The 15,047-nt window shown below is 38.8% G+C and overlaps 1 protein-coding gene across 2 annotated transcripts in view; it reads left to right on the forward strand.

Moving 5' to 3' along the window:
• Positions 1-15,047, forward strand: part of VWC2 (von Willebrand factor C domain containing 2) — a 115,306-nt gene that overhangs the window by 79,262 nt on the left and 20,997 nt on the right. The window contains exon 3 of one of the 2 annotated variants that reach the window (XM_079931895.1): positions 3,216-3,295. The exons of the other annotated variant lie outside the window; for it this stretch is intronic. Within the exon in view, the coding sequence (XP_079788021.1) occupies positions 3,216-3,247 (32 nt within the window). The 3' untranslated portion in view covers positions 3,248-3,295. Of the gene's footprint in view, positions 1-3,215; positions 3,296-15,047 lie in introns of those variants that run through there. 2 annotated transcript variants of the gene reach the window in all.

Consider the following 15,047-nt stretch of genomic DNA (forward strand, 5'->3'; position numbering starts at 1 on the left):
AAAAATATATGTAATATTTTTCTGTAATAAAATACAAAAATTCCATGAAGATAAGGATTTGGTACCCAAAATGAATTAAACCCTAAATTAGTAAGAAGAAATATTTGGGAAAAGGGCAGGAGCAGAATGGAGATATTGAGACCAGAATTATATGGAACGGTGTTCAACCTGAGTAGTTTTTTGGGAACTGCAAAACAATACAGATGAAAGCTAATTCTCACCCATTATTTCGAAGAATGAGAGTAACCACTTGGCTCGGGGTGGGGGAATGATGCTGCAGACAGCTGGGGCGAGCGTGAAGCAGAAGAGCTGCTTTGGGAAGACGTTCGGCAGAATATTTTAAAATTGTGAATGTGTATAGCAAGGCAATGTGCGATGATCGTGCGTTTCTGATTCTGGCTACACGGAGAGAGGCCCTCATGGATTTTGTACAAGGAGACGTGAACAAGCATACTTGTTACATCATTGTTTTGAACAACGCAGAAAATGGAAACCGTCTACACAGTGGCCATCAGTAGAAGAATGGATACGTTCATTATGGTCCATTCTTTCCTATAATGTACCACGTTACAGAATTCGAATTGATGTCAACATGGAGAAATGTCAAACATATAACCATGTAAAAATTTAAAAAGCAAGTTCTGATAGTATTATATATTACAATATGCTTGTTTAAATGTAAAAATCCAACAGATTAAAATCAATGCACTATTGTGATTGGAGTGTGTGTGTGTGTGTGTGTGTGTGTGTGTGTGTGTGTGTGTAGTTTTGTTGATAGAGCCAGAGCACACACAGCATAGATTGATACAGGTTTTCTCTGGGGAAGGGCAATGAATGGGATTGGAGTTCATGGGCAGAAGAGACCCTCACCCTGGGTGTTGTAGCCGAAGTTTGGAAAGAGCAAAATCAAATAACTGCACACACCCACACATACACGTAAAACAATCAGAAGCTGATAGAGTTGCTAGGTCTGGGTGGGAGGATTGAGGGCATTTATGGTCTTCTGTCTCTTTTCTGGGATTTATAAATTCACTGTACACATGCAGCGACCCCACTGGCAGCCCTGGGCCAGGCCGCCTTCCTTCTAAGCAACATGGGATGACGAGAGTGAGCCATCCTTCTCCAGCCTGACCTCTGCTGAGGATTCCTGCCCTGCACCCGCCCCTCTTTGTAGGAGGGAGGCAGATTCCTGGAATTCCCATTTCCTATGGAAATGAGCTTTAAATTGTGCAAAGATGTGGTTGAAATGATTTTATTATTCTAATGTCATTTCAGATGGGTAAAAGAAGTTTTGGAGACAAGGCTAGAAACTATTTATGATATTGTTTCTATGAAAAGAGAAGGGTTTTGTTTTTTTTTTTAAAGAAGATGTTGGGGGTAGGAGTTTATTAATTAATTAATTAATTTTGCTGTATTGGGTCTTTGTTTCTGTGCAAGGGCTTTCTCTAGTTGTGGTAAGCGGGGGACACTCTTCATCGCGGTGCGCGGGCCTCTCACTATCGCAGCCTTTCCCGTTGCGGAGCGCAGGCTCTAGACGCGCAGGCTCAGTAGTTGTGGCTCACGAGCCTAGTTGCTCTGCGGCATGTGGGATCCTCTCAGACCAGGGCTCGAACCCGTGTCCCCTGCATTAGCAGGCAGATTCTCAACCACTGCGATACCAGGGAAGCACAAGAAAAGTTTTTGATGAACTTAAATAACAGGGAAAGGTACAATACAAGTGTTTGGATCCAACCCACTCACCACGTGGGGCCCCTGCGCTGAGCTAGAGACAGTCTAGGAAAGCCGTGTCCCTGGGGAGTGCCCTGGGGTGGGACATCCATCTGAGCGATTATTCCATTAATCGAAGGAGACTCCGAATGCAGGGAACACGCCCCCTTCCTTCTTAGCTCTGGGGCCCAGGGTCGCCACGTTACCCCTGTACCCACCTCCTCTTCTGCACAGTGAGGGAATCGTGTGCATCTGACGGGACAGGATGAGGGTGGCATCACTTATATGTATTTAGTGCCTGGACCCCTGCCCGGCCCAGGTCAGAACACCCAGACTGTAGTTCTTGCTTTCGTCGGTGTCCATAGTGTGTGTCACCCTAACCCTAACCCTAACCCACCAGGACAGGAACCACGCCCGGAGTTTTCAGCTTGGCATTTTCTACAAATAGCTGCACGAAGGAGCAGAGGCACCAGCGTTGTGTGAGCTCAGGCATCACCCTCTGCACCGAGAATGTGAAATCATACACCACTTGACAATGTACGTAAAGTATTAGAAACGTTTAGAATGTGTGATCTGGATTCTACTTCTAGAAGTTCATTCTAAGGAAATAATCCACTTTGTAGGCCACGATTTATACGGAAGCTGTCTCAGGAGTGTGAGTAATCGGTGAGGACCTGGACTCCAGGATCAGTGGTTGACTAAGTCGTGTCTATGTGGAAGGACACTAAGATGCACTGTCCAAGAAGATTAGAAAATATGGGGGGAGAAGCACTTTTCCATATGGGGAGCAGTTATGGTTGATGCAATGGAAAATACATATGATTTTCACTTAAAAGTGCAGATTTTGATTTTTCTCCTTGCCACCTGTGGTTGACACCTCTGACGAGTCACTTAAGAGCCATGAGCCTCAGTTTCCACATCTGTAAAATGGGACCATGGCGCCTGCTTCACAGAGTTCTAAAAATAATCAAACGTGTGTAAAAGCTCTTCTAAGACCACAAACATATCTATATATAAAGTAATTCTCAAGGTGTATTCAGGGATGTGCTTTTTACCTAATTCATATTTAACTTAGAACTTCAACTAAATAACCTATTTGGAGAAAGTATATGAGCATTAACAAAGAGCAGCTTCAGGGCGGGGTCAGGATAAGAATTTCCTTTTCAGAAGCCTTGACATTTTATCCCATTTTCAGATCCCCCTTCTTCCTCCCTTCTCACAGCATGTTTCTGTATTCAATCATTACCTGTCAACACGGCTTCATTGGTATGCGTAAATATGGCTTAATCATCTTGAAAACGATTCTCTTAATTACAGTGGTAGAGTTCCGTTATTTGCTCAGCCTTCATGTCTAAGGAATATGACACAACCTGCCAAGTCAACTTAAAACACAAAGTCTGAATTTATCAGTGAGATGCTTTTGATGTGCCCATTTCACGGTGGTTTTGCCCAATTCCTTCTGACAGGTTTGGCGGGTTCAAATGCATTTAACCACATTTATTCCTTAGGACACCCTGGAGTTGAAGAACTTTCTATTTGAATGTCAGACTCTGCCAGAATGAGAGATGATGCCAGAAGGAAGCGGGAGGAAAGATGTTGCTGCCAGCATCCATCACTGTGGTGTGAAAATCCAATGAGAAAATACATTGGGAAGAAGGACGTGGCGCTTTCCTGGCACACAGTTGGTGCTCAGAGATATTCCCCAAGTCACGTGTTCATCCACTCATCCTTTGCCTTCCTCTGTTAGGCCTTACCATGAACAAAATCCAGACTCATGGATGGACCAATTCTGGTCTGTAGTTGCTGTGATTTATCCATCAGGGAGGGAGAACAGAGAGAACCTCATATCTGGTCCTAACTTATACCCTGGAGAGTCACTGTCACTTTCAGGTATCGGCTGCTTTTTGGAAGCCTTTATTAGTATTCTTTTGAAACAGGTGCTGGTCTCCAAAGGCGCCTCCAACATTTCCCGCCACCATTGGTGGGCACTTGTGCCTGCCCCATCTGCTTCCCCTCCCCTGGAATGTGCTCTGAGTTTTGTGAGTGCGGTTAAAGGATGTGTATTCCTATGTCACGGGGGTCAGCATCCTGTATCCTATATCATTTGGAGTAGATTTTCTTCTCCTTTCTTGATTTCTTTTGGCTGTCTGAGGGTCTTTTATTGTCTTCCCCCTCCATTAGCTCAAGTTTTCCATCACCTCACACGGTCACCTTGTTGTTTTTTGTGTGTGTGTGAGAACACTTAAGATACATCACAAATATGCAGTGCTTTAACTATAGTCATCATGCTCTACATTAGATCCCCAGAACTTATATATCTTATAACTGGGAGTTTGTACCCTTTGACCAACACTTCCCCATTTCCCATCCCCTCTAGCAGAACCAAAGTTCTGCTCTTTGCTTCGACGAGTTCTACTTATTCAAATTTCACATATGAGATCGTGCTGTATTTGTCTGTGTCTGGCTTATTTGACTTAGCATAGTATCATCTCGTTATACCCATGCTGTTGTAGATGGCAGGATTTCCTTTTATTTTAAGGCTAAGTAGTATTCCATTGTATATATACCACATTTTCTTTATCCATTCATCCATCAGTAACCACTTAGGTTGATTCTTACGTTGGATATTGTGAATAATGACACAGTGAACATGAGAGTGCAGGTATTTCTTGAGATAGTGATTTTATTTCCTTTGGATATGTACCCAGAAGTGGGATTACTGGATTATATGACAGTACTATTTTAATTTTTTTGAGGAACCTCTATACTGTTCTCCCTAGCAGCTGTATCAATTTACATTCCCACCAACAGTGCACAGGGTTCCCTTTATTTTTCCACACCTTTGTCAACACTTAACTTTTTTTTTTTTTTTTTAAGAATAGCTATCCTATCAGATGTGACATGATATCTCATCGTGGATTTCCACGATTTGATGATGATTAGTGATGTTCAGCATCTTTTCATGTACTTCTTGACCATTTGTATTCCTTCTTTAATAAAGTGTTCAGGTCCCCTGCCAGTTTTTAAAATTGGGTCATCTGTTTTTGCTGCAGAGTTGTATAAGTTCCTTACATATTTTGGATATTAAGCCCCTATTGGAAATATGGTTTGCAAGCATTTTCTTCCATCCTGTAGGTTGTGTTTTCATTTTGTTGTTTCCTTTATTGTGTAGAAGTTTTTCAATTTGATTTAGTCTCAGTATTTATTCTTGCTTTTTTTCCCCTGGTGCTTTTGGTGTTACATCCAACAACTCATTGCCAAGATCACTGTCAAGGAACTTTTTACCTAAGTTTTCTTATAGGAGTTTTACGGTTTCAGGTTTTACCTTCAAGTCAGGTTTTACCTTAAGGCATTGGTCAAGTTTTATCCATTTGCATGTGTAATTCCAGTTTTTCCAACACCATTTATTGGAGAGATTATCCTTTCTTCACTGCATATTCTCATGCCTTTGTGGAAGATAAGTTAAGCATATATGTGTGGGTTTATTTCTGGGCTCTTCAATCTGTTCCATTGGTACATATGTCACTCTTTATGCCAATACCAGTATGTTTTGATTACTATAACTTTGTAATAAAGGTTGAAATCAGGAAACATGATGCCTCCAACTTTGTTGCATGTACAGCAATACATTAATATTGTCATTTTCTTCAGACAATGATCATTTACATTAACTCACATATTTATGATTTTGCTGTTCTTTTGAATGTCTGCCAATCTGAGCTCCTTCTGGGAAACTAATTTTTCTGCTTGAAGATTGCCTGTAAGTAAGGGCCTGGTGGTAATGAATTTCCACACTACATGCTCATTTGAAATGGTCTTTCACAAATACTGCATGATCTCACATATATGTGAAACCTCAAAAAGTCTTCTTGAATTTACGTAAAGAATTTTAAAATCATGGTTCCTCAGTGTATCCTCTATTTTAACTGTCATTTTCTTTCAAAACTCTGAAGATTTTTTTCATTGTTCTTGATTTCCAGTGTTCAACTTTACACTCAGGCTGCTTTTTGCTCTATTTTTCTCTGCTTTATATAAAGATTTTGTATTTCATTATTTTTTCATTTGTTTGTTTGTTTCTCGGCGGTTTTATAATGATATTCCAAGCTGTTTACTAATGTTTTTAACATCTTTATTGGAGTATAATTGATTTACATTGTTGTGTTAGTTTCTGCTGTATAACAAAGTGAATCAGCTATACATATACCTATATCCCCATATCCCCTCCCTCTTGCATCTCCCTTCCACCCTCTCTATCCCACCCTTCTAGGTGGTCACAAAGCACCAAGCTGATCTCCCTGTGCTATGCAGCTGCTTCCCACTAGCTATCTATTTTACATTTGGTAGTGTATATATGTCCATGCCACTCTCTCCCTTGGGCCCAGCTTACCGTTCCCCCTCCCCGTGTCCTCAAGTCCATCCTCTATGTCTGCGTCTTTATTCCTGTCCTGCCCCTAGGTTCTTCAGAACTTTTTTTTTTTTTAGATTCCATATATATGTGTTAGCATACGGTATTTGTTTTTCTCTTTCTGACTTATTTCACTCTTTATGACAGACTCTATGTCCGTCCACCTCACTACAAAAAACTCAATTTCATTTCTTTTTATGGCTGAGTAATATTCCATTGTATATATGTGCCACATCTTCTTTATTCATTCCTCTGTTGATGGACACTTAGGTTGCTTCCATGTCCTGGCTATTGTAAATAGTGCTGCAGTGAACATTGTGGTACATGATTCTTTTTGAATTATGCTATTTTCAGGGTATATGCCCAGTAGTGGGATTGCTGGGTGGTATGGTAGTTCTATTTTTCATTTTTTAAGGAACCTCCATACTGTTCTCCACAGTCACTGTACCAATTTACATTCCCACCAACAGTGCAAGAAGGTTCCCTTTTCTCCACACCCTCTCCAGCATTTATTGTTTGTAGATTTTTTGATGATGGCCATTCCGACCTCTGTGAGATGATACCTCATTGTAGTTTTGATTTGCATTTCTCTAATGATTAGTGATGTTGAGCATCCTTTCATGCGTTTGTTGGCAATCTGTATGTCTTCTTTGGAGAAATGTCTATTTAGGTCTTGTGCCCATTTTTGGATTGGGTTGTTTGTTGTTTTGATATTGAGCTGCATGAGCTGCTTGTATATTTTGGAGATTAATCCTTTGTCAGTTGCTTCATTTGCAAATATTTTCTCCCATTCTATGGGTTGTCTTTTCATCTTGTTTATGGTTTCCTTTGCTGCGCAAAAGCTTTTAAGTTTCATTAGATTCCATTTGTTTATTTTTGTTTTTATTTCCATTTCTCTAGGAGGTGGGTCAAAAAGGATATTGCTGTGATTTATGTCATAGAGTGTTCTGCCTATGTTTTCCTCTATGAGTTTTATAGTGACTGGCCATACATTTAGGTCTTTTATCCATCTTGAGTTTATTTTTGTGTATGATGTTAGGGAGTATTCTAATTTCATTCTTTTATGTGTAACTGTCCAGTTTCACCAGCACCACTTATTGAAGAGGCTGTCTTTTCTCCATTGTATATTCTTGCCTCCTTTATCAAATATAAGGTGACCATATGTGCATGGGTTTATCTCTGGGCTTTCTGTCCTGTTCCATTAATCTATATTTCTGTTTTTGTGCCAGTACCATACTGTCTTGATTACTGTAGGTTTGTAGTATAGTCTGAATTCAGGGAGCCTGATTCCTTCAGCTCCATTTTTCTTTCTCAAGATTGCTTTGGCTATTCAGGGTCTTCTGTGTTTCCATACAACTGTGAAACTTTTTGTTCTAGTTCTGTGAAAAATGTCATTGGTAGTTTGGTAGGGATTGCACTAAATCTGTAGATTTCTTTGGGTATGATAGTCATTTTCACAATGTTGATTATTCCAATCCAAGAACATGGTATATCTCTCCATCTGTTTGTATCATCTTTAATTTCTTTCATCAGTGTCTTATAGTTTTCTGCATACACGTCTTTTGTCCCCTTAGGTAGGTTTATTCCTAGGTATTTTATTTTTTTTGTTGCAGTGGTAATTGGGAGTGTTTCCTTAATCTCTCTTTCATATTTTTCATCATTAGTGTATAGGAATTCAAGAGATTTCTGTGCATTAATTTTGTATCCTGCTACTTTACCAAATTCATTGATTAGCTCTAGTAGTTTTCTGGTAGTACCTTTAGGATGCTCTATGTATCGTATCATGTCATCTGCAAACAGTGGCAGTTTTACTTCTTCTTTTCCGATTTGGATTCCTTTTATTTCTTTTTCTTCTCTGATTGCTGTGGCTAAAACTTCCAAAACTATGTTGAATAATAGTGGTGAGAGTGGGCAACTTTATCTTGTTCCTGATCTTAGTGGAAATGGTTTCAGTTTTTCACCATTGAGAACGATGTTGGCTGTGGGTTTGTCATATATAGCCTTTATTATGTTGAGGTAAGTTCCCTCTATGCCTACTTTCTGGAGAGTTTCTTTCCTCTTTTGTTTTTAAAGGGCTTCTTTTATCTGTGGCACGATGTCTTTCATAAGTTTTGAAAGTTCTGTGCCATAACCTTTTAAAAAACTGCTCATGAATTATTTTCTCCTTGACTGCTGGCATTTTAATTTCTTTTTTTTTTTATTTTATTTTTTTTAACATCTTTATTGGGGTATAATTACTTTACAATGGTGTGTTAGTTTCTGCTTTATAACAAAGTGAATCAGTTATACATATACATATGTTCCCATATCTCTTCCCTCTTGTGTCTCCCTCCCTCCCACCCTCCCTATCCCACCCCTCCAGGCTGTCACAAAGCACCGAGCCAATATCCCTGTGCCATGCGGCTGCTTCCCACTAGCTATCTACCTTACTACGTTTGTTAGTGTGTATATGTCCATGACTCTCTCTCGCCCCGTCACAGCTCGCCCTTCCCCCTCTGTTAGATCAGGACTCAACTATGTGGCTGACTGGCCAAATTCGACCCTCTGCCTGTTTCTATAAATAAAGTTGTATTGGAAGACAGCCACACTTATTCATGTGTTGTGCATGGCTGTTTTCATGCTACAGTGGCAGAGGTGAGTTTGCTGGAGATGGTCTAGTTCAGAAAGCCCAGAACGTCCACTCTTTGGCACTTTGCAGAGTCTGTAGACCCCTGGTTTAATCTTCTTTTGAGCTCCTTTGCGTCTGTCACATACTCTCCATAGTTTTTAATGTTTTGTCTCTTTATGATTCATTCTGCATATTTTCTTCTGAACTGTCTTCAGCTCATTCACTCCATCTTCAGATGTGTCTACTCTGTGTTACTTCTTCCCATTGCCTTCTTTTTTCCCCCCATTGACACCTTAATATTGAATATTACTATCTCCAGTTTTAGGACTTCCACTTGATTCTTTCTTTATAGTTTCTAGTTCTCTGCCAAAATTCTCAATTTCTGTCTTTTACCTTCTTTAATATAGTGAGCAAATTTCCTTTAAATTCTGTGACACTTTTATGATGCATAAACAATTGAATAGTTTATCATTAAGCAAAAAAGTCTGCATGGTGAGCATGGGCTTAGAACAAGGGGAATTATCTATAAAATTCAAATTACTGTGACACCCTTGGATATTTATCTTTGTGACTGTTTTGTTTCTGTGCTGATGTGGCTGATCAGTCCCGTTTACGACTGACATTTTTTTTCTTGGGCTATACTAATGTATTGGGTTTACATTCATTTCTTTCTGGTCTTGGAGAATTTCTATCTCAAGACATGGAAAGATGGACGTACAGTTACCTAACTATAGCCGATTATGTTCCATAAACACCCTAACACGGTCTAGGACTAGAGATAGAAAAGTAGAGGGGAATTTGCTGTCTCCATATAGATCCAAACTGCAGTCTTGTATAAAATCTAATGGTAATAACCTTATTTTTACTTGATATCATCTTGTAACAGAGTATAAAAAAAGATCAAAAAAATTTCATGTCAGATAATTCCAATATCTGGAGCAATTATGTCTCTAATCTATAGATTTTATTCCTGTTGACTGGTCTCCTAATGTGTTTATTCATTTTTATTATTTGCTGGATACTCTCTTGGCAAAACTTTGTAGGAATGATTTGAGACTAAAGATGATGTTATCTTACCCATGGAGGGTTTCTCTTTGCACATTCCAGCTTGTATATACTGCAGTGGAGCTGACCAAGGAGAGCTTCTGTCCCATGAGGGCCTGTCTGCTCATATTTCATTCTGACTTGCAGGGGTAGCAATGTAGGGTCCTGACCCAAAGCTGGTGGCCTTCACAAACAGCTCTGCCCCATCCCAATAGGAAGGCCCTGAGACACAGTATTTGTGATGTATAATGTCCCCTTCCTGGTATACAGTACATCCTTCTCTTTAGTTCTTGTGTCATTTCTTTCCATAGTTAATTTTTTAAGTTAGCCCTTTGCTAACTTTGTTAATTTTATTCTTAGAATATTTAGGTGTGCTCACTATTGAAAATGGAATTCTTATCTAATTTCCTTTTCAGAAAGGACAGTTATTTGGTTTTCTGTGTGTCTCCACTTAACCAGCAGCAGGATGGATAGACTCCTCAGTAGTTTCCCAGTGTTTGCTGAGTGATTTCATTCTTTGCCCCTTTTCATTTTCTACAGTGTTCAAGTGTAAATAAAACAATGATGAGAGGGGGCTTTCTCTTCTAGTCCTTGACTTTTTTTTTAATCACATCTTTATTGGAGTATAAATGCTTTACAATGTTTTGTTAGTTTCCGCTGTACAACAAAATGAATCAACTATATGTGTACATATATCCCCATTTCTCCTCCCTCTTGAGCCTCCCTTCCACACTCCCTATCCCATCCCTCTAGGTCATCACAAAGCACGGAGCTGATCTCCCTGTGCTATGCAGTAGTTTCCCACTAGACATCCATTTTACATTTGGTAGTGTATATACATCAGTGCTACTCTCTCACTTCAACCCAGCTTCCCCTTTCCCCCTGTGCCCTCAAGTCCATTCTCTACGTTTGTGTCTTTATTCCTGCCCTGCTACTAGGTTCATCAGTACTCCTTTTTAAAATTCCATATATATGCGTTAGCATACAGTATTTGTTTTTCTGTTTCTGACTTACTTCACTCGGTATGAAAGATTCTAGATCCATCCACCTCACTACAAATAGTAGTGAAATCACCTCAATCTTGTTCCTTTTTATGGCTGAGTAATATTACATTGTATATATGTGCCACATCTTCTTTATCCAATCATCTGTTGATGGACACTTAGGTTGCTTCCATGTCTTGGCTATTGTAAATAGTGCAGCAATGAACATTGTGGTACATGTATCTTTTTGAATTATGAATTTCTCGGGGTATATGCCAAGTAGTGGGATTGCTGGGTCATATGGTAGTTCTATTTTTAGTTTTTTAAGGAAGCTCTATACTGTTCTACATGGTGGCTGTATCAATTTACATTCTCACCAATAGTGCAAGAGGCTTCCCTTTTCTCCACACCCTCTCCAGCATTTATTTTTTATAGATTTTTTCATCATGGCCATTCTGACCACTGTGAGGTGATACCTCATTGTGGTTTTGATTTGCATTTCTCTAATGATTAGTGATGTTGAGCATCTTTTCATGCATTTGTTGGCCATCTGTATGTCTTCTTTGGAGAAATGTCTATTTAGGTCTTCTGCCCACTTTTTGATTTGGTTGTTTGTTTTTTTGATATTGAGCTGCATGAGCTGCTTGTATATTTTGGAGGTTAATCCTTTGTCAGTTGCTTCATTTGCAAATATTTTCTCCCATTCTGAGAGCTGTTTTTTCGTCTTGTTTATGGATTCCTTTGCTGTGCAAACTTTTAAGTTTCATTAGGTCCCATTTTTGTTTTTATTTCCATTTCTCTAGGAGGTGGGTCAGAAAGGATCTGGCTGTGATTTATGTCATACAGTGTTCTGCCTGTGTTTTCCTCTTAGAGTTTTATAGTGTCTGGCCTTACATTTAGGTCTTTAATCCATTTTGAGTTTATTTTAGTTGTAGTGTTAGGGTTTTTTCTAATTTCATTCTTTTACATGTAGCTGTCCATTTTCCCAGCACCACTTATTGAAGAGGCTGTCTTTTCTCCATTGTATATTCTTGCCTCCTTTGTCAACGATAAGGTGACCATATGTGCATGGATTTATCTCTGGGCTTTCTATCCTGTTCCATTGACCTGTATTTCTGTTTTTGTGCCAGTACCATACTGTCTTGATTACTGTAGCTTTGTAGTATAGTCTGAAGTCAGGCAGCCTGATTCCTCCAGCTCCGTTTTTCTTTCTCAAGATTGCTTTGGCTATTCGGGGTCCTTTGTGTTTCCACACAAATTGTAAAATTTCTTTTTCTAGTTCTGTGAAAAATGCCACTGGAAATTTGATAGAGATTGCATTGAACCTACAGATTGCTTTGGGTTGTATAGTCATTTTCACAGTATTGATTCTTCCAATCCAGGGGCATGGTATATCTCTCCATCTGTTTTTGTTTTCTTTGATTCCTTACATCAGTGTTTTATGGTTTTCTGAGTACAGGTCTTTTGCCTCCTTAGGTAGGTTTATTCCTAGGTATTTTATTCTTTTTGTTGTGATGGTAAATGGGATTGTTTCCTTAATTTCTCTTTCTGATCTTCTGTTGTTAGTGTATAGGAATGCACGGGATTTCTGTGCATTAATTTTGTATCCTGCAACCTTACCAAATTCATTGATTAGTTCTAGTAGTTTTCTGGTGGCATCTTTAAGATTTTCTATGTATAGTATCATGTCATCTGCAAACAGTGACAGTTTTACTTCTTTTCCAATTTGTATTGCTTTTATTTCTTTTTCTTCTCTGATTGCTGGGCTAGGACTTACAATACTATGTTGAATAATAGTGGCAAGAGTGCACATCCTTGTCTTGTTCCTGACCTTAGTGGAAACACTTTCAGTTTTTCACCATTGAGAATGTTTGCTGTGGGTTTGTCATACACGGCTTTTATTATGTTGAGGTAGGTTCCCTCTGTGCACGCTTTCTGCGGAGCTTTTTATCACAAATGGGTGTTGAATTTTGCCAAAAGCTTTTTCTGCATCTATTGAGATGATCATTTGGTTTTAATTTGTTAATATGGTGTATCACATTGGTTGTCTTGCATGTATTGAAGAAACCTTGCATCCCTGGGATAAATCCCACTTGATCCTTTTAATGTGTTGTTGGATGCTCTTTGCTAGTATTTTGTTAAGGCTTTTTGTATCTATGTTCTTCAGTGATATTGGTGTATAGTTTTCTTTTTTGCAATATCTTTGTCTGGTTTTGGTATCAGGGTGATTGTGGCCTTGTAGAACGAGTTTGGGGGTGTTTCTCCCCCTACAATTTTTTGGAAGAGTTTGAGAAAGGTATGTGTTAACTCTTCTTTAAATGTTTGATAGAATTCGCCCATGAAGCCATCTGGTCCTGGACTTTTGTTTATTGGAAGATTTTTAATTACATTTTCAATTTCATTACCTGTAATTAGTCTATTTATATTTTCTAATTCTTCCTGGTTCAATCTTGGAAGGTTGTACTTTTCCAAGAATTTGTCCTTTTCTTCCAGGTTGTCCATTTTATTACCATATCGTTGCTTGTATGATATCTTATGATCTTTTGTATTTCTGCGGTGTCAGTTATAATCTCTCCTTTTTCATTTCCAGTATAATTGTTTTGAGTCCTATCCCTTTGTTCCTTGATGGGTCTGGGTAAAGGTTTATCAATTTTCTTTATCTTCTCAAAGAACCAGCTTTTAGTTTTATTGATCTTTGTTATTGTTTTCTTTGTTTCTATTTTATTCATTTCTGCTCTGATCTTTATGATTTCTTTCCTTCTACTAATTTTGGGTTTTCTTTGTTCTTATTTTCCTAGTTGCTTTAGATGTAAGATTAGATTATTTATTTGAGATTTTTCTTGTTTCTTGAGGTGAGCTTGAATTGCTATGAGCTTCCCTCTTAGAACTGCTTTTGCTGTATCCCATAGGTTTTGGATCATCATGTTTGTTTTTTTTTTTTTTTTTTAATTAATTAATTTATTTATTTATTTTTGGCTGTGTTGGGTCTTCATTTCCGTGCGAGGGCTTTCTCTAGTTGTGGCAAGCGGGGGCCACTCTTCATGGCGGTGCATGGGCCTCTCACTATCTCGGCTTCTCTTGTTGCGGAGCACAGGCTCCAGACGTGTAGGCTCAGCAGTTGTGGCTCATGGGCCTAGTTGCTCCGCGGCATGTGGGATCTTCCCAGACCAGGGTTCGAACCCGTGTCCCCTGCATTAGCAGGCAGATTCTCAACCACTGTGCCACCAGGGAAGCCCTGGATCATCATGTTTTCATTGTCATTTGTTTCTAGGTAATTTTTGATTTCCTCTTTGATTTCTTCAGTGATCTCTTTGTTATCTAGCAGTGCACTGTTTAGCCTCCATGTATTTATATTTTGTACTGTTTCTCTCCTGTAAAGTGATTTCTAACCTCATAGCGTTGTGGGTGGCAAAGGTGCTTGATATGATTTCAATTTTCTTAAATCTTCCAAGGTTTGATTTGTGACCCAAAATGTGATCTACTCTGGAGAACATTCTGTGTGCACTTGAGAAGAAAGTATATTCTTCTGCTTTTGGGTGGAATGTCCTAAAAGTACCAATTAACTCTATCTGGTCTATTGGGTCATTTAAAAAAGCTTGTGTTTCCTTATTTACTTTCTGTCTGAATGATCTGTCTATTGGTGTAAGTGGCGTGTTAAAGTCCCCCACTATTATTGTGTTACTGTCAATTTCTCCTTTTATGGCTGTTAGCATTTGCCTTATGTATTGAGGTGCTCCTATATTGTGTGCATAAATATTTATAATTGTTTTCTTCTTGGATTGATCCCTTGATCATTATGTTCTGTCCTTTCCTATCTCTTGTAACAGTCTTTATTTTAAAGTCTATTTTATCTCATATGAGTATTGCTACTCCATCTTTCTTGTGATTTCCATTTGCATGGAATATCTTTTTCCATCCCCTCACTTTCAGTCTGTATGTGTCCCTAGGTCTGAAATGGGTTTCTTGTAGACAGCATATATAAGGGTCTTGTTTTTGTATCCATTCAGCCAGTCTCTGTCTTTTTGTTGGAGCACTTATTCCATTTACTTACATTCAAGGTGATTATCAATATATATGTTCCTATTACCATTTTATTAATTGATTTGGGTTTGTTTTTGTGGGTCTTTTTCTTCTCCTTTTGTGTTTCTTGCTTAGAGAAGTTCCTTTAGCATTTGTTGTGGAGCTGGTTTGGTGGTGCTGAATTCCCGTAGCTTTTGCTTGTCTGTAAAGCTTTTGATTTTTCCATCGAATCTGAATGAGATCCTTGCTGGGTAGAGTACTCTTCCTTGTAGGTTTTTCT

This window comes from Stenella coeruleoalba (assembly GCF_951394435.1).
Source record: "Stenella coeruleoalba genome assembly, chromosome: 9".
Taxonomy (NCBI): domain Eukaryota; kingdom Metazoa; phylum Chordata; class Mammalia; order Artiodactyla; family Delphinidae; genus Stenella; species Stenella coeruleoalba.